The sequence below is a fragment of the Rhinatrema bivittatum genome, chromosome 1 (assembly GCF_901001135.1).
Source record: "Rhinatrema bivittatum chromosome 1, aRhiBiv1.1, whole genome shotgun sequence".
NCBI classification, from domain to species: Eukaryota; Metazoa; Chordata; class Amphibia; order Gymnophiona; family Rhinatrematidae; genus Rhinatrema; species Rhinatrema bivittatum.
Window position 1 is genome coordinate 594,307,176 of NC_042615.1, and position 26,008 is coordinate 594,333,183.

General features: G+C 44.0%; 1 protein-coding gene across 3 annotated transcripts in view; it reads right to left on the reverse strand.

Moving 5' to 3' along the window:
• MEGF10 (multiple EGF like domains 10) overlaps positions 1-23,681 on the reverse strand; it is a 419,721-nt gene extending 396,040 nt beyond the window's left edge. The window contains exons 1-3 of one of the 3 annotated variants that reach the window (XM_029619232.1): positions 23,418-23,681; positions 21,889-22,060; positions 15,012-15,349 (exon numbers count right to left, since the gene is read on the reverse strand). In XM_029619232.1, the coding sequence (XP_029475092.1) occupies positions 15,012-15,033 (22 nt within the window). In that variant the 5' untranslated portion in view covers positions 15,034-15,349; positions 21,889-22,060; positions 23,418-23,681. Of the gene's footprint in view, positions 1-395; positions 694-834; positions 1,329-15,011; positions 15,350-21,888; positions 22,061-23,417 lie in introns of those variants that run through there. The other 2 variants (XM_029619240.1, XM_029619250.1) reach the window with 2 other exon arrangements.
• Positions 23,682-26,008: the final 2,327 nt, after the last annotated feature.

The following is a 26,008-nucleotide window of genomic DNA, read 5'->3' on the forward strand; positions in this document are numbered from 1 at the left end:
CCACTCCCATCCCCCTTCCCCAGGTCACTCATAGCCAGTGGGAAGGGCAGGGGCCCAGCCATACTCCAAGACCCTCTAGTAAGGGGATCAGAGGACTTTCCAATTTCAACCCCCTGCTTCTGCCGTGTCTCAGGTCCATTTTGTGGTTTGTACCCAAGTTAATGTGCTCAGTACATAGAAGCAGTGTAATCAGAGCAGAACCCTTCCTTCTGCCCCATCACAATCTGCAAACAATACAAAGTGATCACTGAAAGGAAAAAACATTTAAAAAAAGGACACACTGGCCATCCTAGGCACAGCAGTGCTTAACCTGGGATTCAGAAACCGCTTCTGCTCTTTGAAGCCTCTTTTACACCACTGAAACGTTACAATCGCCTACAACAAAACGGACTTACTACTCAGAGGTTATGAAGAGCAAAATGTCCCCTTGGCAGCTGGCGCTCCGATACTTTGTGCTGCTGTGTGGATCCTGGAGCAGCAAAGGCCGAGGGTGGCAGCAAGTCCAGCTCGGCACTCACAGTGCACCCCACACCGCAGGGGAACCAGGAAGGGTTTGCATCTCTGGGGGAAACTCTCCAGGGGGCAGCGAGAGGGCGAGGGGCAGGCACTCCGAGCCTTAAGTTCCGCCAGGCGATTGCAAGCAGCCACCGGCACTCGGAGGCGGTGCAAACACTTCCCCCCCTCCTCCCCCCTCTAAGAGCTTTCAGAAACTCGGAAGTCCCCCAACAAACAACTTGCTCCATAAGACGTGGGCGCTTTCTGCGTTACTTTGGAAACAGAGCTGAAAAAGGTCATGCCAGTACAGTTCCCCTCCTCGCCTTCTTTAGGGCTTACCTCATTCAAAGATGCTGCTCGCGGCACAGCCCGAGGTCCAGTCCTGAAGACGGGGGCAGTGCTTTCCCCTTGACGGTGAAAGAAAACTCAGCTCTACTGCAAAACAGGCAGGCGAAGGAGGTGTTTTGCCCCCCTCCCCCTTCCTCCCCAAGAGCACAAGAAGGCTCTGTCCAGTGACCGGTGTTTGTCCTGAAAGTGAAGTTCCCAGCACAGCCAGTCCCTTCTCTCCCCCCTCTGCAGGGAGGGAGGCTGGCAGTAGGAGTAGTGCTGCTGCTGCTGCTGCTGCTGCTGATGATGATGATGATGATGGTGCCTCTTCCCTGCTGGTCCAGCGGCTCCCCAGATGCTGATCTTGCTGTTGCTGTCACTCTGCTCCACAGAGAGGATCCGGCTTAGTTTCAGCAAACAGAGGAGGGGAAAACCTCTGCAGGCACATGCACACATCATGTGCCCAGTGGTGCCAGGAGCACATGCCAGCCGCTGGCAGTGCCTGCCTCAGTATCCCCTCCCTGCGCTGTATACAGAGAGCCTGCCTGCGATGGAAGGCAGGGGGCGCCTTCCAGCCAGGGCTGATGGTGATGCTGGCTGCTCATGCCAAGCCTCAGCGGGAGGGACTTGCAGGCTTGCAGTCATGCCTTCGCTGTTGTTACTTCTTTGGAAGCTGCAAATGCCATTTTTCAAGCCATTCCACCTTTATTCATTCATCTCCATCTACCGTGTAACCAGTGAATTGTAGAACTGCAAGGATTCCTAAACATCTGCAATTTATAGGGATCTCTGGAATCTACTGAACTACAAACCCATTTGTTTATGTATGCATTTATTTATTTATTTAGATTTAGCTCACACCTTTTCATTGGTAACTGGTGGCCAGGTACATTCAGGTACAGTAGATTATTTCCCTCCCCTCAGAGGGCTTACAATTGAAGGGGCTCGTTCAAGTAAGCCACATTAGGATATTTACCACATTAAAAAAAAACAGTTTTCCGTGTGGTAAATGGCCTAACGCAGATATAACAGAATATATTTCAAATATCCCATGTTATTTGAGCCCCAGCTCTGTGCATATTAAATGAGCTTATTAGCATACAAATGCATGCTAAGAAGCTCATTAATACCCTAACCTATCCTAAACTATGCAACTCAAATAATGCGACTTGCAGAAAAAAAATCACAAGCTGAGTTATTTCATTAAAAGTTAGCTACAGCACTTGAGTTATAGCTATTTTCCCCTGGGAGCTTCAGGATGTTAACGTACATCCTGAAGCTCTTGGAGCCTTGTCTTAAAGGGGTCGCTTGGCCCCGGGTATGTCCACTTCCCCTAAATTGTGAAAAACCCTGGGGGTCTGCAGAGACTCCCCTATCCCAACCACCCCTTGCCACCCTTTCAGGCAGCCTGTTGAAATTTAAAAAAATACACTTTTCACTTAAGAGCAAGCCACACCCCTTCCCCCACCCCTCCCCTTCTCTCCAAAAGTCTAGTGCCAGAGGCCTGGACTCCCTCCCCCTACCTCACCCCTCTGGATCCCTCCCCTTAAAGACAAAATTACAGAAGCAAAGGATGGGCGGTGCTGTTTTGGAACATGGCCACTGTCTGGCCCAAATTGGATGTTTGTTGTCTGTGAGTTGCCCCAGAAATGAGCAGATTAATCCCAGGAAAGACAAATCCAGGCCACTAACAGTAGTTAAACTTTCACATAGGCCAGCCACCTTCCCTTCAGGTTGAGTCCTCTGGTGCTGATGGCCGGTGAGGTATGACAACCGTGGGAAGCCCCTGACACAGACAAGGATCAAGAGGCCTGAAACATGGTAAGAAGCAGGAATGAAAAATCACAACAAAGGAGCTGTGAGACTGCACTCAGCAATCAAACTGTACAACTTCTGGGGTGGTCTATGTAATTAGTTGTCCATGTCAGAAACTGTATGTCGGCAAGACCTCTTGCATGATTAAAACCTGGATTATAGAACACCGTTCGAATATTAAGAGACATCGGGAAAATGCCCCCCTGGTTGATCATTGGACCCAGTTATCCTACTCTTTGCAGGACCTACAATTTTTTGTTCTTAATATAGTTTGTCCCGCTATGCGGGGGGGGGGGGGGAGCAAACTATTCTGAAATTTTGATCAGGAAAGAACAAAAATGGATCTACATGTTGGATACTGTTGCACCTAAAGGACTGAATGCTGAGTTGGATGGAGTTTTTTCGCTTGATTTTTGCACTTGATTTTTTCTGCTGTGATCTGATTGGCTATCTTCTCCTTCATTGATTGGTTTGAACTTTCGCGTCAAAAATGTGTCAGCGTTTAAATCCCCGCAGTGCTGTGAGCTTGTGCGCTCCCTGTGAATCTTCACTGCCTGTAAATTCGGTATGTTATTTCTATATGTTCTTGCTCTAATGTCAGCTTGCCCAATTATGTTTGGTTCTGATATGTATGTTTGTATTTACAGAATAATGTTGTAAAGACGATTGTCCCTCCCGACGCAGCCTGTTTGGCGAAACACAGGGTTCGTGTCGGGGGACCCTTTGAACTGTCTCTAATACAGTGGAGTTGCAGCTTATTGGAATATTAAAACTTATATAAAAATTACTGGACCATAAATTTATTCTGCGCTTGTGTTGAATACAAGAAGCAGGAATGAACCATAAATCCAGGAACCTAGGAAGAAGAACAAACAGGAATGCTGAATGTAGAAGCTGACAATAATGAAGTCTTCTGGATTCAGGAGTGGAGCGAGAATATGAGGACCAGAAGGTAGGACCAAGCTCTGCAACTGGCTGCTGAGATTGCCTCGGTATAAGTACAAGTCTATACAGCAAATGAGATGGCCACTAGGGAAAGTGAAGAACACAGAACTGGTAGGACTAGACAGCCAGTTCAAGTGGCTCACAGTGCCACCTGCAGGCCAGAGGAGCATTTGGCAACAGAGCCTTACAGAACTCTGCCCCCCCCCCACACACACACACACATACTTCAGGATGCATTGCTAAGCAATGCAAGGATGGCTCCTTGCATTGCTTAGCAAAACATTTCTTCAAAAAGACAAAGTGCATGGAGTTTAGATACATCAACCTATATCCTTTCCAAAGGAACAAGTACTAACTTTATTACAGGATTCTATAGTCCAGAATCTCCTCAACCTCGAATTCAGGTTGGCCATCATCCAGAACCGGATCTATAAAGGTTCCTTGATTATTGAAAGGATATGGCATGGCCGACTTAAAAAGGAGAAGTGAAATAAATATGGTATCTTAAGAGTGTTGGAAAGCTAAAGGCGCATGATTACTAGGTAGATATTCTCAATAATGGCATATAGCCCTATGTATTTAGTGCCAAGTTTAGCACAAGAGAGAATCAGACATAGATTCCTTGTGGACAGCCAGACTTTGTTGCCAACCTGAAACTGGAGTTCCCATCTACAATGATGGTTGGCAAATTTCTTCTGCTGGGTCATGGTTTTCTCCAAATTATTGCACATCTGTGCCCAGGTTTTTTGTAAGTATCGCACCAAGTCATCAGATGAAGAAATTTCCATAGCTGGAGTAGTAGGACATAAACAGGGTGTCAGTCGTAAATTGTGAAGAATGGTGAAATTCCCATAGATTTGCTAACGTGATTGTTGTGAGCAAACTCATTTCAAGGGAGCAATCTGGTCCACTCATTCTGATGAGCAGAGATGAAACATTTAAGGAACTACTCAAGGTCTTGCTTGATCTTCTCTGAAAGGCAATTTGTCTGAGGATGGTATCCTGACAAAAATTGCAAATTGATACCCAAATCTTTAGAAAAGCCCTCCAGAATTTGTCAATGAATTGGGGATCTTGATCTGATCTGATAGCGGTCAGGTTTCTGTGTAAAAGGACCAGCTCCCTAATAAAAATGATGGCCAGTTGAGTGGCTGAAAGCAGCTCAGAGATGGGGATGAAGTACACCATTTAGGAAAAATGGTCCACTAGCACCAAGATGGCAGCAGATTTATTAGAAATCGGAAGATCTGTGATGAAATCTGTGGAGAAGTGAGTCCACGTAGAGAAGGAATTGGGAGTGGGTGCAATTCACCCAAAGGTTTAGCACAAGAAACCTTGGTTCTAGCATACTGGACAGGCCAAGATATAAATCCTACAATCTTTGTGCAGGGAAGGCTACCAAAAAATCCCGGAAATCAATTCAAAGGTTTTCTTAACCCATACATGTCCGGAGACTTTGGACTCGTGCCCCCATTTAAAACATTTGGGTGGCAAGTATTTGGAACAAAGGTACGCCCAATAGGAGCCCCTATAGGAGGTTCCTGGATTGAAGATCCCAGGTTAATTTTCTCCATCAGATCACTCTTGACTTTAATTGTGACAATCTTGGAGGCTGGTATGATGGGGTCTTTATAGCAAGGTTCCAGAGTCTCCTCAGAAGTAAAATGTCGTGACAGAGTTTTAACCTTAGCAAACTTCAAGCCAAGGCGACAGAAGATAATGAAATGAAAGTGAGTAAAGAACATGGCCCACCAGGCTTGCTGGGGTTTGAAACGTTTTTCAGCTTCAATGTAAAGTAAATTTCTGTAATCCATGAGGGTTGTAATCAGAAAGGTGACTCCTTCCAACAGGTGTCTCCATCCTTCCAAGGTCCACTTAATAGCGAGGAGTTTTTGATTTCCCATATCATAGTTGTGTCCCACAAAAGAGAACTTCCAGAAAAGGTAAACACACAGGTGGAGCTGAGAACCTGGATCAAGTCTTTGCAACAAGACTGCACCTGCACCAACCTTAGATGCATCTAAGACCAAAAGCTTGGCTGGATCAGGATAACGCAGGATTGGAGCAGATGTAACGAGCTGCTTCAGTTCTTCACAGGCTTGCTGAGCTTGGAGGTTCCAAGAATTCTATGGCGTGCCCTTATGTGTAAGGGCAGTAAGTGGAATCACTATTTTGGAAAAGCTCTGAACGAAGTACTGTTGATAGTCAGCAACGCCCAAATAACATTGGGGTACCTTGAGGCTAAATCAAAAAGAGTCAGTGGTAAACCACACAATATATACTCATCAAAAAATAGTGGAAACCAGAAAATAATTTTTAATATAGCCTAGAAGGTGTCAGCAAGCCAGGCGTTGTGAAACTTAAAAAGTAACCAACCAGTCTACTAATCATCCACCTTCAAAAATTCTTTTTAATGAAAATGTATTTTTTGGATTTTTAAGTTTTGTTAAAATGTTCTCAATTTTTCAAGACGAAATTATAGTGAAAGACTCTTCAACATTCATTTTCAACGAGCGGTTTGAATTTAACATTAAAAAGTATTTGTATGTTACAAGTAACAACTTCTAGTTTGGTGCGTCCTGATCAATCAACTGTTTTTCTCCTTCTCTTTATCTTTATTAAAAGCTTGTTTAAAGAGCCAGGTTTTCAGTTTTGTTTTGAATATTTTCAAATTTCTCTGCAGCCTTATTTCGAGTGGCATGGGGTTCCATAGCACGGGGCCAGCCAGTGATAGTACTCTTTCCCTTACTTGTGTGAGGCGTGCTGTTTTGACAGATGGGACAGTTAATAAAGCATCAAACTGCATAGGAAGGCCTGGGGGAATTTCCATTATAGAGGCCACATGTGTGGAAGCTATAAGTCTAGGTCCAGAATATAAGAAGAGAAGCATGAAGGAGACCAAAAGACAATCTGTCCTGATCGCCAATCGATGAGTGGGTTATGTAACTGAAGCCACGGTTACCCCAGAAGAATCATTCAAGAAGAAGATTGATGAACCCAAAAGGAAAGGGTTTCAGAATGCCATGTACCACTAAGAGATTCAGATCCACTGTGACTCATTGCACCTCTCCTTGATTCAGATGCTGTCCATCAATGTCAACAACTGAGACTGGTACAGGATTGGATCAGATAGGAATTACATGTTGACCAACAAAATCCAGACTAATGAAACTGCCTAATGTCCTAGAGTCAATAAAGGCAATGTTCTCTTCTGATCCTGAAGGCCAACGTAAGGATACTGAGAATGAGAGATGCTGAGCCAATGACTGAAGGACACCTCAATAAAGTCCTATGGAATCTGCTCCTGTGAGATAGGTGATGAATAGGGACCAGACCTGGGTTTATGTGGACAATTTCTGACTAAGTGAGGTCAGCACAGTACAGAAAAAATCTCAGCCACTTCCTTCGATCTTTCTCTATTCAGGAAAGGTGAGTGCCAATATGGCCTAGTTCCATAGGTTCCTGAAGTAGAGAAACAGAATTAGCTTGCGGAGCTGTGTGGGGTGTAGGACTCATGGTGGAATACTGGAGCTCTGATTGTCATTCACAAATAGGGGCATCTAGGCATAGGCACAATGAGATGAAAGCATCCAGTTCTGAAGGTAGCTTCCAGCAATTTATCCTTGATCCAATCCATTAATCCATTCTGGAAAGCTGCAACAAGATCCTCCTTATTTGAGCCTATCTCTGCCGCAACCGTGTGGAATTTACAACCTACTACCCCATAGTAAGGGTCCCTTACTTCATGCGGAGAATGAAAGTAGAGGCTGAAATCAAGTGGCCTAGGTCACTTAAATGCCATGAAAAAAGCATCACAGTCTGAGATCAATGATCCTGTTTTTATCAGAGTGAGAAGGCCCAGGCCAGAGCCTCCCCAGTCAGTAGCAATATTATGCATGCTACCTTTGACTTATGGTCAAGAAAATGGGAGGCTTGTGTCAGGCTGAAGACTACTGCAGTACATTCACACAGGAATTATGTCTCAATAATGGTGTTAATAGAAATGATAATAACATAACAGTTCCCAACTTATGCACTGCAGGTAAACTTAAGCGGTAATTCACAATTCGGGCAAGGCTTACTTCCAGTCCAGGTATACAGCCAAGATCTTTTCAAGGTAGTTCTCTTCAGCAACAGCACACAAACATGACTGGAGATAAAACTTCTGTTTATAAGAAATACAAGACTTCCAAAAATTAACAGTGCAATATAACATTAATACATCTTAAAAGAAGAACTCACAGGTCTACTCCAGGATCCCAAATCTTATTTTGGCCTCCATGCTGTCTAAATGCTGGGACACCTTGCAGGTGTTCCCAAGCTACTTTTGAAAGCCTTCAGGACCAATTCGGATCTTCATGAGTGGGGTCACATAGCAAGCTATCTTTAGTCTGGAGTTAGCTTTCTCTGAGCCATTCTGTGGCTCTGAGTATGAAACACCAACCCTGAACCGAACCGACACCGGTTCAAATACAGTTTTTTCTCTGACAGATTGCAGGTTAAAGACTCTAAAGTACTGATTCAAAAAATCCCAGTAGGCTTTTGGGTCTCCAGAAAAGTGTAGTAGAGTTTCCACCTGGGGCTCCTTATGCGTTCGCTCCATAGCCACAGGGTGTATAGGAATGGAAGGAGGTACTTGTGACAGTGATTCAGAGGGCCCCATGAGATTTCAAACAAGGGCATTAACTTGTTCCTGCAGGTTTGTCAGGCATTGGTATGTTCTTCCAGGTGCTCATCCTGGGCTGCCAGACACATGGCCAGCTCAGTGTGGTCCATATTGGCCAGTCCTTGATGTGATGGTTGTTATCTGTGGGTTGTCCCAGAAATAAGCGGCCTAATCCCAGGAAATTCAAATCCAGGTAGTAGATGGACTCCTGCCTATACCAATCACCTTCCCTTTAGGCTGAGCTCTACGGTGTTGGTGGCTGACAAAGCATGAATACCAGCAGAAGCCCCCAACACAGACAGGGAACGAGAGGCCTGAAACAGGGTAAGAAGCAGGAATGAACCAGACATTTAGGAGCCCAAGAAAGAGAAAAAACAGGAGTGCTGATTGTAGAAGCTGAAGATAATGAACTCTTCCAGATACAGGAGCAAAGCCAGAGTACAAGGACTGGAAGGTATTACCAAGCTCTGGAATCTGATTGCTGAGACTGCCTCAGTATTATCACAAGTCTATACAAGAAACAAGATGGCTGCCAGGGAAGTGAGGAGGAGAACAGAGCTAGGAGGACTGGATAGACAGTTCAAGTGGCTCACAGTGCCACCTCCAGGCCAAAGAAGCACTTGGCAAAGGATCCTTACATGGAAGCTAGGAGGCATTCCGGGCCCCCACTAGACTACCAGGGACTTCTTGATGAGTAAGGAGGGGGTTTGGGGATCCATTAGATCACCAGTGATCTTTTTATGTGTAAGGGAAAGGACCAGGGACCACTAGAAATCATTTTGTCTGTCAAGGAGATCCAGTGCTGTGGGCTAGGGTGAGGGAGGCATCCTTGCCTCCCTGCCTCTAAAAGCCAGATATTTTGGAAAGGAGAGGGACTGGGAGGCAGGAAGTGGGACTTGCACCAAAGTGAAGAAATATTAGTTTTTTAATTTAAACAATGGGCTGCCTGCAAGGACAGTGAAGAGGCTGGGACGGAGGGGTGGAGGGCGGGGGTCCATGCAAACCTCTGAGATTTTTCACAACTCACGGGGGGGGGGAGGTCATACTCAGGGCCAGGTGGCCCCTTTAAGAGATGGAGGCTCCACAATCCCGGGCCACCACTGACCAATGTTTGGGATGCTTTCACTCCCATGGTATTTTGCCCTGTGAAAAAATGCTGCGGTATTTTACCATAGTGAAAATGCCGCTGGAGTCACAAAGCCACAAGGCCATTTACTGCAGCTTGGGGAGGAATATCTTGGCCTATTAAAGGACTTCAAAGTTTGTATCTGAGGCAATGGAAGGTAAATCTGGCTAGCTCCATTAACTGTCATTCCATATAGTTTGCTACCATAACAGTAGCCATGGGGGTAACCTGCACAGAGCGGCAGTTAATACCCTTAACAGGGCTTAATTCTTTAATGGGAGTAAGATGCATGGAGCAACAGTTACTACCAAAAGCAACTTGCTGGGCAGACTGGATGGACTTTTGGTCTTTATCTGCCATAATTTACTATGTTACTATGCTACTTCTGTGTAAATATTCAATATGTGTGTCATGCTCCAAAAACATATTTGTGCTGTCTTTTTTGGGAAATGTTAACGACTGATTTAGTTTCCTTGGGGTCTACTCTCAGTATCCCACCAAACAAATTGTCCCTTAACAACAAAATACAGTTAAAATGTCTTTCTCAGGGAACACGTAAAGCTGGAACTTTTCCATGCCTTTCCTGTGGGTGAGCACGTATGCACGTGTAAAACGGGCTTTGGACCAGGGTCTGGCCTCTGTGCAGGGCAAAGCGTATGTACAGTGTAACAGCGGATTAATTTTTTTCCCATTGTGCAAAAAATGTGCACATTTATTGGCAGCTGAGAAAAGGGCTGCAAGAAGTTCCCAGTGGTGATGAGATGACAGGAATGGGCCTCTGCCTGGGTAAAGGCGTTTTTTTTCTCGTTAGTTTTGAAGGGCTTTTACACTACTTTTTCCGTATCTCTCTGTTACTCTTTTACGTACTTTCTGGCTCTCTTTATTCTCTTAAGATGCTTTTGATTAATGGAAATGAGATCTTCAAAGTCTTGAGGCTTCTGCATGCTGTGATACCTTTCCTTGGACCAAAAAACGACCTCTGCTCTCACTGAGTCTGTCTAGCATCTAGCAATGTGCCACCATATCTCGCCTGCACAGCTACCTAGCCCATTGTTTGCCTATCGTTTCAGTCTGTCACAGTATCTTCAAAACAGACCTCAATGCTCACCCCCAGAGCCGTAGCCAGGCCATTTGGCACTTATGGCCAAGCGAAAGAGTGCGCCTTCACACTTAACACAACATACACCACCACAAGCTGCGAGACTCTGCTAAATGTAAGGAGCTTTGAGTTTTCTGTTGACCCAGCAGTTTCCTCCTGCTCCTTTGGGCTTCCAGGTCAATTGGAACCAGTTCACAGACCCTGGCACCATGAGCCTTCATTCACAACTACCGAGGATCTTTTTTCCCCTTATTTTATATCCCTTCCAGGCACTGCAGTGTCAGTCCTGAGCTGGGGACCGTGCACCAGGGCTCCCTTCAGAACCCTGCAATCATAGGCCCCTACTCCAACCACTAGGTGCCACCCTCCCTCCTGGCCACACCCTCCCTGCACACAATTAAAAATTATGCATTCATAATGCCATATTTTACATGAATAAGTACATTCTAAGGTAAAAAAATATATCTTTCAACAACATGTATATTATATTTACATGCACTGCTGTGGTGCCAACCAGAAAACCCTGCAAAAAAAGTTTTAAAAAAATATGGTATTAGGATGTAAGCTTGGCCCTCAGATATCCATGAATAAACTGAATTGGCAAATACTACCATGGGAAGCTTGCAGGGCAGATTGGATGGACTATTGGTCTTTTTTCTGCTGTCATTTCTATGTTTCTATAATAAACCTCCTATACCAAAACACTACTAACTGCCAGCACTCAAACAGTAACAACCTACCTATGAAAAGACAACACTGTAAATATTACACCAGGCCCTAAAACACAAATATACCTATTAGGAAAACAGAACAAGCCAGGCTGCTATAGATCCCCACACAGAAACTACATGCTAGCAAAACATCTCCCCTTGTTCACAAATGCAGAACAAAGACAGACCCTCATCAAATTTTGAATAAAGAGACCATATAGTGTAAATAGAATCATGCAGACAAAAAACTGAACTGAAAACTGCAACAAGCCAGATTCTATATGCAGTAAAGCTATGGAAAAACAGAAACATCACCATTCCTCATAAAACATCAACAACAAAATCAAGAAATATAAATCATAACAGTAAAACCATACTGATAAAAATTATAATACTTAAAAAAACTGATGAATAGAACATGCAATAATTAAAAATTCATATGAAACTTTTCCAAATGCTAATAAAATATTTCAAAACAGCTGATACATCAAACACCCAGTAATTAAAACTAAGGATAAAATAAATCTCCTGCTGTCCATACCTGGGAAATTTTGATTTTCAGTTATGAGATGGTCATGGATTAGCAGGGAGAAGGAGAGCGTTATTGTGTACATTGTCAACCATTCACTCACGTTCATTCGTTCTCTCTCACATGCTCAATCATACACATACATATATGCTTAGTCGAGTCGCTCTCTCTCATTTATACAGAAAAACGCACTTATTTGCTCTCTCTTGCATGCTCAATAATACCATCTCGCTTGTTCACTTTTTCACATGCTCATACACACACACACACACACACACACACTCATTTGCTCTCTCTTGCATGCTCAATACCCTCTTACTCGTTCGCTTTTTCTTACGTGCTCATTCACACACATATACTTGTTCACGCTCTCTCACATTGTCAATCGCGACCAGGAAGGTGGAGGATCTTCATCGGATGACGTACGAGGAGAGATTGAAGAATCTAAATATGTACACCCTGGAGGAAAGGAGGAGCAGAGGAGATATGATACAGACTTTCAGATACTTGAAAGGTTTTAATGATCCAAAGGCAACGACAAACCTTTACCATAAGAAAAAAATCAGCAGAACCAGGGGTCACGATTTGAAGCTCCAGGGAGGAAGATTCAGAACCAATGTCAGGAAGTATTTCTTCACGGAGAGGGTGGTGGATGCCTGGAATGCCCTTCCGGAGGAAGTGGTGAAGACCAGAACTGTGAAGGACTTCAAAGGGGCGTGGGATAAACACTGTGGATCCATAAAGTCAAGAGGCCGCCAATGAAGAGTGGGTGACTCGCCAGAATGATGGCTACTGCCTGGACACAATACCCTTATTCAATAAACATACACATGGTTACTGTTACTCCAACATCACTCTAAGCTTCAACAGCAAGAGGAAATGTGGAAAAAAGGATTTGCACTCACAAAACCGGGAGTAGCTGGCTTGTTACGGCGGTTACTACCCCAAACCAAATGTGCCTGATACTTCACTTTCGATGCACATCCAGCATAGCTCTCTGCTCCAACAGCAGGGGAGAAGAAAAACTGATACTTCACGCATACCCAGCATAGCTTCAACGGCAGGGGAGAAGAAAAAAGGATTCACACTCACAAAGCGGGGAGTAGCTGGCTTGTTACGGCGGTTACTACCCCAAACCAAATGTGCCTGATACTTCACTTTAGATGCATATCCAGCATAGCTCTCTGCTTCAACGGCAGGGGAGAAGAAAAACAACCAATAAGGGCTGTATAACATAGTCTGGGTTAAAACAAATAAGCATGGGTGTAGCTTGCTTATTGCGGCGGTTACTACCCCTACTACCCCCTAACTAATCAAGCTAGATATTTCACTTGGATGCAGCTCCATCACTGCTCTCTACATTAATGGTGGGGGAGGAAGGGAAATAGAACCAAGAGCTAAAAGAAACAGATAAGTATGAGAGAAAAAATGTGTGAAGCTTGCTGGGCAGACTGGATGGGCCGTTTGGTCTTCTTCTGCCGTCATTTCTATGTTTCTATGTTTCTATGTTTCTATACACACACACACATGCACTCACCCTCTCTCAAATGCACAATCATACACACACTCATATGCTCTCTCTCACATAGACAATCATACACAAACATGCTCACATGCTTAATCATACACACATATGCTCATATGCACTCTCTATCATGCTCATATACACATACTTACATACTCTCTCTCATATGCTTAATCATTTACACACACACTCATATGCTTTCTATCACATGCTCAATCATACATAGACACACACACTCACATTCATACGCTCTCTCACATTTTCAATCATATATACACACACACAGGCTCATATGCTATCTCTCACATGCACACACACACACACACACACATTCATATGCTCTCTCACATTTTCAATCATACACACACACACAAGCTCATATGCTGTCTCTCACATGCACACACACACACACACACATTCATGCGCTCTCTCACATTTTCAATCATATACACACACACACAGGCTCATATGCTGTCTCTCACATGCACACACACACACACACACATTCATATGCTCTCTCACATTTTCAATCATACACACACACACACAGGCTCATATGCTGTCTCTCACATGCACACACATTCATACGCTCTCTCACATTTTCAATCATACACACACACACACACAGGCTCATATGCTGTCTCTCACATGCACACACACACACACACACACATTCATATGCTCTCTCACATTTTCAATCATACACACACACACAAGCTCATATGCTGTCTCTCACATGCACACACACACACACACATTCATGCGCTCTCTCACATTTTCAATCATATACACACACACAGGCTCATATGCTGTCTCTCACATGCACACACACACACACACACACACACATTCATATGCTCTCTCACATTTTCAATCATACACACACACACACAGGCTCATATGCTGTCTCTCACATGCATACACACACACACACACATTCATACGCTCTCACATTTTCAATCATACACACACACACAGGCTCATATGCTGTCTCTCACATGCACACACACACACACAAATATGCTCTCTCTTTTCACCTCTGGAAGCAAAGGGGTGGCAGCCTCCTCCTTCAGCCCTTAGGGCCCAGCAGACTTCCTCTTTCTTCCAGCCTCCAGAGGGGGCTGGAGCAGAAGAAGGGAGGTAATGCTTCTTGGGCCCCGTGGGATGAGCTGCTCCTCACCGTGGGGGCGAGAGGAAGGAAGGATGATGTTTCCTACGATATTACAGGCTGCACTGTTCCTCACTGCTGGGGCGGGGGGGGGGGGGAGGAGGGGAGCCCGATGAGGCCCCGCGGGCTGAGCTGCTTCCCATTGCCAGAGCTGGGAGAGGGAGAAGGAAAGTGATGCTTTTCGCGGACCTATGAGCTGTGCTTATCTTCACTGCCAGGGCTGGGAGAGAGCGAAGGAGGCAATGCTGCCTCTGCTGGATGGCACCGATAGCCATGGCCACATTGGTTATAGGCTTTGCTGCAGCTCTGCTCACCCCATAAAAATGTTGCTAGCAGTAAGTTTGTTATGGGTTTGACAGATGCTTGGCTTTGATTGTAAATATTACTACCCTTAACATAAGGTTGGGGGTAACCTGCACGGAGCTGTACTTATTACCATGGGAAACTTGCTGGGCAGACTAGATGGATATTTGGTCTTTTTTTGCTGTCATTATTATGTTACTATGTATTTAAATTCATCTTCTCTGCTTTTTCTGCCTTTTTTTTTTTTTAATGCATCAGGTTTACTTAGGCTCAGAGAATTCTCTGGCTCGGTTCATTACTCACCTCTCATCTTCTTTTTCTCCATCTGATCTTACTTTTCTGTTCTTGTCGTCATTTGTGTCTGTCTCATCCACCTCCAACATTTTCCTCCCTGTCTCGCTTGTCACTCTGTTACCTTTGAACTCTGGTGAGAGTTCCATTAAAGTATTAAACCCATGCTCTGAAATCTGTCTCCCACCAAATCCTGGTGATCTGCTTCACTTTTCAGCTTGTTCCGCTGTTCGCCAGCACTTGTGATGCCATCCAGCAATCAGGATGGATTACGGCACTTCATGGTCTTACTTTCAGAATCCAGTTTAGTGTCACAGTCACTGCTGCCCTTCAGACAATCTCTTTGAGACCTGGATGGCAGTATAAGAATGTTTAAATAAATAAATATTTCTGTAGCCAACTGAACTTTTACAAATCCAAAAATCCTTCAATAATATCTGATTCTGGGATTACACACAGTACGTTATTGCACATCTCCAACCATTGTCCTCTAGGCCTTAAATTCTCTTTCTCTCACACTTTTTGTCATTGACATCTGTTTCACTTAATACCAGGAAGTTACGATGCATTTATCAAAGAAAATAATTCTTCAAAACCAAATTTTCTTCCTCCTGATACTCTAAATTCATTCACATCTATACCTTATTCAAGTAAATGTTTCCATCATGCTAATAACTTATTAGCAGGATAGGTGGTGTTTAATAGGGATGTCCATTTGTTTTGTTTCATTACTTTATATTCACACATTTTTTTATACTTGTAAAATCTTACATTTATAAAATCAATTTTAAATGCATATGCGAGTTCATACGCATGTGAAAATGCATTTTATGCACATAAGTAACAAAAAAATCTAAAAAATGCACCACAAAAACAAGAAAAACAAACAAAAATAAAATGTTTCCCATGCACATCCCTCGTGTTTAACGGCATCCCAGCTCTGACATTTCGGTTTCCCCAGAGAACACCACCCACAGAGCATCTCTTGAAATCGCTCAGGACATGGCATTACACATCCTCATGGCTTTCCTGTGCACTGCTTCCTGTTTTTCTGTCTTGGTGGGTGGCATTATTACTTTAACACCTCATTCACTGACCCTTCTAGTCAAAGGACCTTGGAAGAAGAAGAACAGGTTTTGATTCCTGCCTTCCAGTTCACATTTGCCCTAGACCCGATGGGGGTTAATCACTTTCGTACCAATGCTGCTGGTAAAATGTGTTTCTGAAGTTATGCGGAATTTATTTACCCCCCTACAACTTGTACCTCGCTGCTCCCTACCTTAACCCCAGGGATTTAGTTTTAGTTTCATTGTTCCCCTTTTAGATAATTAAAGATTTGAATCCCTTCAGCATTTATTTATGTTCCTTGACCGTGAGAGAAACCGCTTTTCTTACACTGTAGTGCCACCTGGCTGCTGTTTCGAGCAATGATGAAAAGTTATTAAGGGCCGGACTGGAAATGCAGATCAGCATCCAGAAAGGAGAGCTGAATATTCTGGAAATGAGAGGTGGGACCAACGTGGGCGTGAGTCAAATCAGATGGGCTCTGAGATGTTCATCTGCAAGGGCAGACAAGAAACTCTTCCGTTTCCTGCTGCCCCTATCTCTTCCTGCATCCTAACAGTTGTCAAAGCCAATATCTTACCGACAGACCATGGGGGCGACAGTGGAGCTGCAGCAGGGGATCAACATGTTTCCTGTCCACTCCTGCTGTGACCCCCTCTCGTTTTTCTCTCAGCACCAGCCACCAAATGGAGAAGTGCAACAGTGGTGGGCTGTAGACACATTTAAAGCGGCAGAAAACAAAATGAAATCACAGCAAAGAGGGGAGGTTAAGCGGGGGTCAGGACTGAACCCCGTCTCAACCCGGGGCCCTCACCTCCTTCCCATACCCACCCCCCAACCCCCAAGTCCAAATTAGGGGCCAGGCCCACCCCATCCCCTCCACTCCATCAAATAAAAAGCTAGACCATGTTCCCGGCCCTCCCTTCCCATACCCACTCCCTCCCCGAAAGGTTAAATTGAAAAACAGGGTCCCGGGTCCCACCTCCCCTTCAGCCACCCTCCCCCCCTGAACCCTAAAAAGGACCCTGCATTGGAGCTGGGTGTACCCTTGTACCCGGTCCACTCAGCAACACTTTCTCATGCTGGGGCAAGGTCAGGTCAGGTGTGGCCCTGACACTGCATCCTTTTTAAAGTTCGGAGGGGGCGGGAGAGGGACAGGGCCCAGGACCCTCTTTTTCAATGTAACCTTTTGGGAAGCTGGGCCAAAGCCTAGTCTAGATTTTTATTTGATGGAGTGGGGGGAGAGGGATGGGGTGGGGGTGCCATGGTCCTGAACCCTAATTTGGACTTGGGGGGGGGGGGGGGGTTGGGGGGTACGGGAATGGAGCCAGGACCCTAATTTTCATGTTTTTAGCTCTGGGGAGTGGGGGGGCGGGGAGTGAGACAACTGTTTTAGTTTATGGACTGGGGTTTGGGGGCTGGGAGCCCGGAAGCAGGACAACCTTTTTATTTAATGGATTGGGCAGGGCTGGGGCCATCGTTACACAGGCTCTTTTTTTTTTTTTTTTAATATTTTGGTGGAGTTGGGGCCAACTTGAGCGATGGCCGCAGGTTGAGATGGGGAGTCAGCCCTGAGCCCCACTCAAGCTCCCTATTTGGCAGCACTTTTTTTTTTTTTGAGCCAGCGGCCCTTTAAACTCATGGTGGCCCCCTTGAGGATGGGGGCCACTAGATGCGTTCTTTTGCCCCGCAGGATTTAACCGTGAGACAAAAGAACGCGCCATTGAGCCATGATGTTTTTTCAGGGGAGGGGCCCCACGACTGCAGCAACACCCCCTTCCCCCGCAATTGTGGGACCTTCCTGCGAAAAAAACATGAATCTAGGCCTAAAATTGTTAAGGCACATTAAGCCATCCCTAAATGCAACAGATTTCAGAACAGTACTGCAAGCTTTCATTTTCCCTTCTTTCGACTATTGTTGCTCTTTATTGAATGGGTTACCTCACATTAATGACACATTGTGGTCATTACAAATCATTCAAAACTCAGCTGCAAGAATGCTAATTGGAGCCAGCAAGAGAGAACACATTACTCCTGTTCTTTTTTCACTACACTGGTTACTCCTAGAGTAGTGCATCCAATACAAACTGGCTTTAATGATTCATAATCTATTGCACAATATAAATTCTCCATGGATTAAATCGACCTCAAAAAATATACCCCCCTTGCCGTAATTGCAGTGCTCCGGACAATAGCTCCTTCCCCACGCCATGCCTGTCTTGAGTCCACAAGAGAAAGAGCGTTATCCACAGCTGGCCGAGCCTTTTGCAACGCACTTCCAATACAACTCTGCCACATCGTAGATACCAAGGAATTTAAAAAATCTCTCAGGACCTTCCTATTTAAGATCGCCTTTAGAGATCTACTAGACCAGGAAGTTTTTTGTTTATTTTTATGTTATAATTAGACCTTAACTGATGTCACATGTTATTTGTTACAGAGAATGTAGAAGTTGTTCTATATTAAGTTTGGTCACAATCATTATGTATGTTTTTATGTACCCCGCCCCGACCTTTGGAGGGAGCGGGCTAACAGTGATTTTATATAAATAAAATACCCACACATTTATTACTAACACATACTCGCCCATTCTAAACACTATACAGGAATACATTTTCTAAAAACGTGTGCCACGCAGAATGCACTATTACTTTCAAAAACCTACCACCTCAGCTATCCTCCATCTTCCACAGTTTCTCATATCAACAGAAACCTTCTCCCACTCCCTAGTCAATATTCTAGGTCTTTTAATGCTTATATAGGGAAGCTTGTAATTCCTCCAGTAACAATAAAGGCTTCCTTCATCTTTCCCTGGTCTTAATTTTCTGGGTCCTCTGGAGTTTAGCCCCATATTAAAAGGGGCTAAAAGCTACTGTTATTATCTTTTAGGAATCAAAAGCAGCTTGAAGCATCCAAATCTTTAATTATCTCCAAAAAGACAGAAAATCGCATATAAATTTTTTCTCACATGGCTTCTTTCTGTGATGGAATCACCAGCAATTGGCTTTCTTAAGACTGTAAGGCATGTGGGTACAACCACTTTCTTAGATACACCAGATGGCATGCCAAATCTCTTCAAGACCATAAAAGTTTGGCAAAGTACCTTACATTATATCTGGTTCTGCACTGAAAGCAGTATATCAGTGACATAGTCACAGGTGGGCCTGGGTGGGCCACAGCCCACCCACTTTGCACTCGGGCCCACCCACTCAGAGTTACCCAGCACCTGAGAAGAGAGTCCTGATACAGGGCCATCACGAAACTCATTCCCATGGCCAAGGTCTAACCTGACGTTTGCAGGGCCTTCAGGGAGCTCATCCCACGTGGCCCAAGAAGAGGGGTCTGATCATCTCAGTGCCATTGCAGAGCTCAACACGCATGGCCAGAGAAGAGGCCTTACAGCAAGGAGGCCCAGAAGAGAGGGAGAGGTCCTGATAGAGTGTTTGTGTATGTGTGTGTGTAAGTGTGTGTAAGTGTGTGTGTGTGTGTGTGAGTGTGTGTGTATGTATGAGAAAGAGATGAAGAATGGGAGTGTATGTATGAGAGACAGCATAGAAGTGAGAAGCCGCTATATGTATGTATGAGAGAAAGCATGGGAGTGAGAAGCCTGTGTGTGTGTGTGTGTATGTGTATGAGAGAGAGCATGGGAATGAGTGGTCTGTGTATGTGTATATGTGTGTGTGTGTGGGGGGGGTGTGGGGGGGTGTATGTGTGTGGGTGTGTGTAGGAGAGAGAGCATGGGAGTGAGAAGCCTGTGTGTATATGAAAGACAGCATGGGAGTGAGAAGCCTGAGGGTGTGTGTGTATGAGAGAGAGCTCAGGAGTTAGATGCCTGTGTATGTATGTATAAAAAAGAACATGGGAGTGAGAAGCCTATGTGTGTATGTATGAGAGCATGAGAGTGGAGAGCCTGTGTGCGTGTATGTATGAAAGAAAGCATGTGGGTGTGGGAGACAGCATGTAAGAGAGCCTGTGTGTGTGTGTGGGTGTGGGAGACAGCATGTGGGTGTGGGAGACAGCATGTAAGAGAGCCTGTGTGTGGGTGTGGGAGACAGCATGTGGGTGTGGGAGACAGCATGTAAGAGAGCCTGTGTGTGTGTGTGGGAGTAGAAACCTTCGTGTGAGAATGGGAACCTGTATGTGCTAATGGGAGCCTGGGAAAAAGGAAGTGTGTGGGAGTGGGAACCTGTGCGTGAGAGCTGCATGTGAGTGTGAGAGCCTGCATGTGAGAGAAAGCATATGGAGTGGGAGCGTGAGTGGGAGCCTGTGCGACAGAAAGCATGTGCTTGAGAGAGTGCATGTGAGAGAGAATCTGTGTGCATGAAGGAGGAAGGAAAGAAGACAAGAGGAGAGAGAAGAAACAGAAAGAATAAAAGAGAGCCTGAAAAAGGAATTAGGAAAAGACAGACAAGGGGAACAAAGAGACTGGGATCAACCAGTTGGAAAAATAAGATCAGACAACAAAGGTAAAAAAAAAAAATTCTGACTTTCATCAATTGGAATATGCCATCTTTGGGAATGTGCATTTCTTATATATTTGTATTTTACTGTTTCTTTAGTATTCTAGTGTTCACAGAGGTTGAGGCTGGTTTCCATTTCAGTTTTGTCTGTATGTTTATTTCTAATTTGTAGTCCCTTATTCTGTATTAGGTAAGGCTCTGTCTATGTTACACATGTGTGACAGAAGTGTAATATTTTGGCTGGTGTGTAGTTTCTCAGTAGGGATTTGTAGCAGTTCGGCTTGTTCTATATGCCCACTACATAGTGTATTAGTATTCTAGGACTTGGTGTAATGTTTGCCTTTGCTGCCTTTTTTTTAGATAAGGTTACTTCTCTTTGAGTCCTGAGAGTTACTGCTATTATAGTATAGCATGGGAAGGTTCTAGGTGTTGTTTTTGTTTTTGTAGGGATTTGTCTTACTTCACAAAGTGTTTGGCATTGGAGGAAGTTTGTTTTGCTGTCACTGAGGTGGAACAAGTATTTGAATATTTTTTTTTGCATGTCCTAGTTCTGCTCTGCACCTATTGCAAATCTTAAGTTCTTATGATGATTAGTATGATTATTGCAGTTTTATTGTAGTTATGATATTCTCTGCATTTTTTGAAAGAGGATTCATAAAAGTATACATTTATATTTGTTTTATTACATAATTGGATCTGATATTGCTGTTTAACTTCTGGTACTTTTTACAAGATGTGTATTTATAAACTTCAATAAATATAAAATAAATTAATATAGATTAATAAAGTATGTTTAATGCTGGTAAGTGCTTGAAATAATAGAATTAAAATATTTTAAAGCAACACTCATGATGAAAATACTTAGAAATCCATTGTCAGATGCATTCTAAGGCGTTATTTATTGATAAGAGTACAACTATTAGGGCCTAGACTTGTATGTCAACTGCCCACTCATGTTAACCTTGGGCCCCCAAAAAATTAATTTCTGGCTACACCACTGCAGTATATGCTTATTAGCAGAGATGCTACCACATTATGGATTAACTGCAGATGCCTGATGTCCTTTCCAGGGAGGCCTGCGTACAAGGCATTGCAGAATTCCATGCATGATATGATCGCAGTATGCACCAGTGTGACCAGACTGTTCCTGGTAAACTAGGGCTTGAGCTTCCAAGATCTTACACAGATGCAAGAAGACACTACCAGCCACCTTGGAAATCTGTGATCTGAGCTTCAAGTCCCCCTCTAGGCATATGCCAAACTGCATACCTCTGCATTTCATTTTTCACAAACAACAGCCGTAACTCTTGGTTACAGAATTGTTTTGCCCAACAAGAAAGAGAAGACTCTTGAGTTTTACTTACGTTTAAAGAATTTCTTTTACCTGTCCAGCATCCTCCTGCAAGGTCCATACCATTGCCTGCTGTTTCCTTCCTGCCAGGATAGTATCACACGATCGAGTCTTCTTCATCCCATTACCAAGCAGCACACTAAGCTACTGTAGAAAGCTTCCTTCTAATTGTATGGACCACCAACCTGAGAAGCAACCAAATTAGAATCATCACCATATTAAGAAAACTCTCAGACAAGGAGGAGTAAGTTTGCCAAAACCATCTGCCTTGTACCTTTACACAAGAGACAGAGATAGATCCTTTCCAGGGGCACCAGGACTTCCCCATTTTGTTTTCCCAGTCAAGAAGCAGCACAAGCTGCAGAGCAAAGCTAGATCCCTCCCACATGGCAATGACCACAAAGCAAGGGCCTTTCCACATGGCACAGGTTAAGAGCAAGGCCCCTACTGCACAGCAGCAATCAGCTAAGTCCAAAAGCAAGGCACCCTCTGAGTGGCAAACAACTGAGGCGCTGCCAGCGTTGCAAGAGTTGCATTTCCGTATTGCTGCAAGATTTTTCTGGTGCATTCACGTACAGAAGAGGTTACTTAATCAAGGTTAAATATGGAACCTCATATAAGACAATGTTGCAAAGTACATCAAAGCTCTACACATAATGAAGTTTTATTATTATTTCTTATTTTCATCCAAACATTATATAATATCATAGAGTTGTAATCTCACTTTATCCCTCCCCATTTTATCTCCACAGAGATGTGAAGAATACAGGAAGTTGTCATTCAAGAAATGACTCATCAAATTTAAAAAAGAATTCCAACATTTCTAGTACTGCAGGTCTTTTGATTTCAAAATATATAGTTGTTTTTCTCAGGAATACTGTTGAAAAAATTATTTTTCTCATTGGACCACCTCTGGGGTGGAGGTCTTCTAGTTCATTACTATAATTTTCAGTAATGAAGGTTTGAACGCAAATAACATATGGTAAGAAAATTTCAGACAAAATAAAGTTTGACAAAATGAGTAGATGCTGGACCTGAAGTCCTGGTACGGCAGATAAAAGAGGAGTGGGCAGTGTACAGCAAGGCATCACTGCCAATGCTAAGAAATGAACGAAACCGCAATACAGACAAATCTAGTTTCTTCCAAGAGACCTTGAAAGAAAAGGAAAAGTTTTAGCTTGATAGTGCAGCTTTGAAGCCATCCTGAACCTGTCTGTTGCCCTTGAATATAACCTAGAAGTCAAGAGACACCTTAACACCTGTGCAATTACTGGAGGCCCATCACTGCTGGAACTCAGAGTCTATGACTAGGAGTAACCAGAGCCTTAACCCCACTTAGGGATCGAGGCAAAAGTTATTGTTCTGCAACATGTGGAATCCTAAGGCCAGGGGCATTAAATGATGATGACGACATAAGAAGGGGGAGGAACAGCACTGCAGAATGGAAGGATGGGGGGGAAGGAGTGCTAAAACAAATACAATCAAAGGACAAGAAGGGAAAGAAGAGAGGAAGAGAATGTTGAGAATAAGGTCAGAACAGACCTGGTATCATCAGCAGGCATTAGGGGGCATTGCCTCCCCTCCAGTTTCCTCACTGTCCCTTCCTGGCCAGTTGCTTTGTGTGCTGAGAGCATAACATTTACTCCCAGACTGCATCCTCTGTTGAGCAGCAGTGTTGCCAAGTCCTTTCATGAGCAGGAAGCATTCACAAACAAACAGACAGTAATGGGAGTGTTAAAGAAGAAAGATGACTGAATAGGAGTGCTAGAGCTTCCTAGACCCTGTCTCCTCCAATGACTGTGGCTGGTGGCGGGAAGAGAAGGACAGTGAGTGGTCCATGAAAGCCTGGAAAGAACTTTTCTCCGCTATCCCTTTACAGAGGAACATTAGCCTTGCTTCTTAAGGCCACAACACAGAGCTGCGGCCAATTAGAACAAGCAGCCACTGTGTCATCATCATGACATCACAATTAACTGGGAGAGACCATCTGAGCCTGACACAAGAGGGGAGAAGAGCAGAGGAGGCTGTGCTCCCAAACTTAGTTCAGAGTTATGGCTGTAAATGAATTAAAATAATCTGAAATAAGCCCTGAATTATACTGCTCATAGTTATTTGTCTTTACTGTTGTACAGTTTCCTTCTGCCTGAACACTGACCTCTACCTATTTGTAACCCAATGTTTGCATATCCCAGGCTCACTACTCATATCACAATTTAGTGATGGGGTTTATGCATGACAAATCACAAGTTCTCTGACTTGTCTGGACAGGATGCCAACTTTCAGATTGATATTCAAAGGGTTTGTCAGAGTACCTTTTGCAATTAACCGGACAAAACCCGAGATCTGAATAATTCCTTCTGCTCTCCAGGTGGTGCTCATATTCAGTGCTATATGACTAAAGTTAGTCTGGTCAGAAAAACAGCTGAGCTAAAGTTACTCATATAACTTTATCCGAATGAACATTTATCTGGGTATTTTCTGCTGAATATCCAGGAAAAGTTGTCTGGATAACTTTCCTACTCACCGACTGTGCTTGGACATTAGGATTTAACCTGATGGAAGTCTTAGTTTATACCTTGGTGGGGGTGGGGGGCTTGAAACAGTAAATCTCCCAAACACATGGGTGGAAAAATATTTAGAAAACTTGGGCATCGGTTTCTTCCCATTTTATTAAATTATGCATTTTCCATTATAGAAGTACAAGAAAACATTCATATTACCTTGTAATAAATTTTAAGGCAAAGTGTGCCCCCCCCCCCCCCCCCCCTTGGTCTGGACTATGAAGTACTCCTATCCTTGGAGTGGGGAGTCACATGAGAAATTATATTTACTAATATGCTTTATCTTTTGATTTGTAGCCTAAGTGAGGAATGAGACAGGGTCCGGGTCACCCTTATATCGCAATTCAGTGCCCTTCCCAAACAACCTCTCACCTGTGGTACCACAGACCAGATAAACTCTTCACACCAGAATCAAACAGTAAGTAACCTTTTTACTAGAATTACCAGAACATTAGATGGGAAAAGTACAGTACTGAAGTATATATAAACTTGCAGTTTTCTTATTTTAAATCAAGCAATGCAAAAATAAGCAGAAATTAATACTTAGCTGATAATTTCCTTTTCTTTAATGTAGATAAGTGAATCCACATCAGTGGGTTATGCACTTCTACCAGCAAATGGAAACGGTGCAAAGCTGATGTCACAGTATATATACCAGTATTCTCTGCAAAAGCCAACTGTGGACAAACTAACAAAACTTGATTATTAACAAACAACCACTCCAGCACTCAGCTAACAGGAAACCATTGAGCTTAGACAAGGAGTGTAATAACACTAGTCTAGGAACTGGATTGGCACTTACCAGTAGGGATGTGAATCGTTTTTCTGACGGATGAAAATATTGTACGATATTTTCTCATCCGACAGGCATCGGGGGGAGGGGGGGGTCCCCGAAAGCATTAGGAAAACCCCACAAAAGTTTTGTGAGGTTTTCTTATTGTTTTGTGGGGGGGCGGGAAGAAAGGGCACTCAGAAAAACAACCCCCAAACCCACCCCGACCCTTTAAATCAAATTATTTAGAATCCCCCACCCTCCTGACCCCCCAAAAACTTTTCTAAAGTACCTGGTGGTCCAGTGGGGGTCCTGGGAGAGATCTCCCGCTCTCGGGCCGTCGGCTGCCACTAATCAAAATGGCGCCAATGGCCCTTTGCCCTTACCATGTGACAGGGGCTATCGGTGCCATTGGCCAGCCCCTATCACATTGTAGAAGCAATGGATGGCCTACACCATTTTTTAAGATGACGCCGGCCGTCCAATGTTGAATGAGTTGACTAGGCAACAGCTGCTCAGCATCCATATACGTGGCCATGACTACCTCCTTAATCCAGCAGGCTATTATAGCCTGTGACGCTTGCTCTCCTTGTTTACTACCACCATGGAGTATAAACAGCCGGTCCATCTTTCTGAGAGGTTCAGAAACCTCTAAATACTTCAAGATATGCTTCTTGACATCCAAGGACTGTAACAGGCATTATTCATCTATATCTCTCTCCCTGTCCAGATTCGGCAGGGAATTGATTGATTCAAGTGAAAATGCGAGACCACCTTTGCAAAAAGGATGGAACAGTACA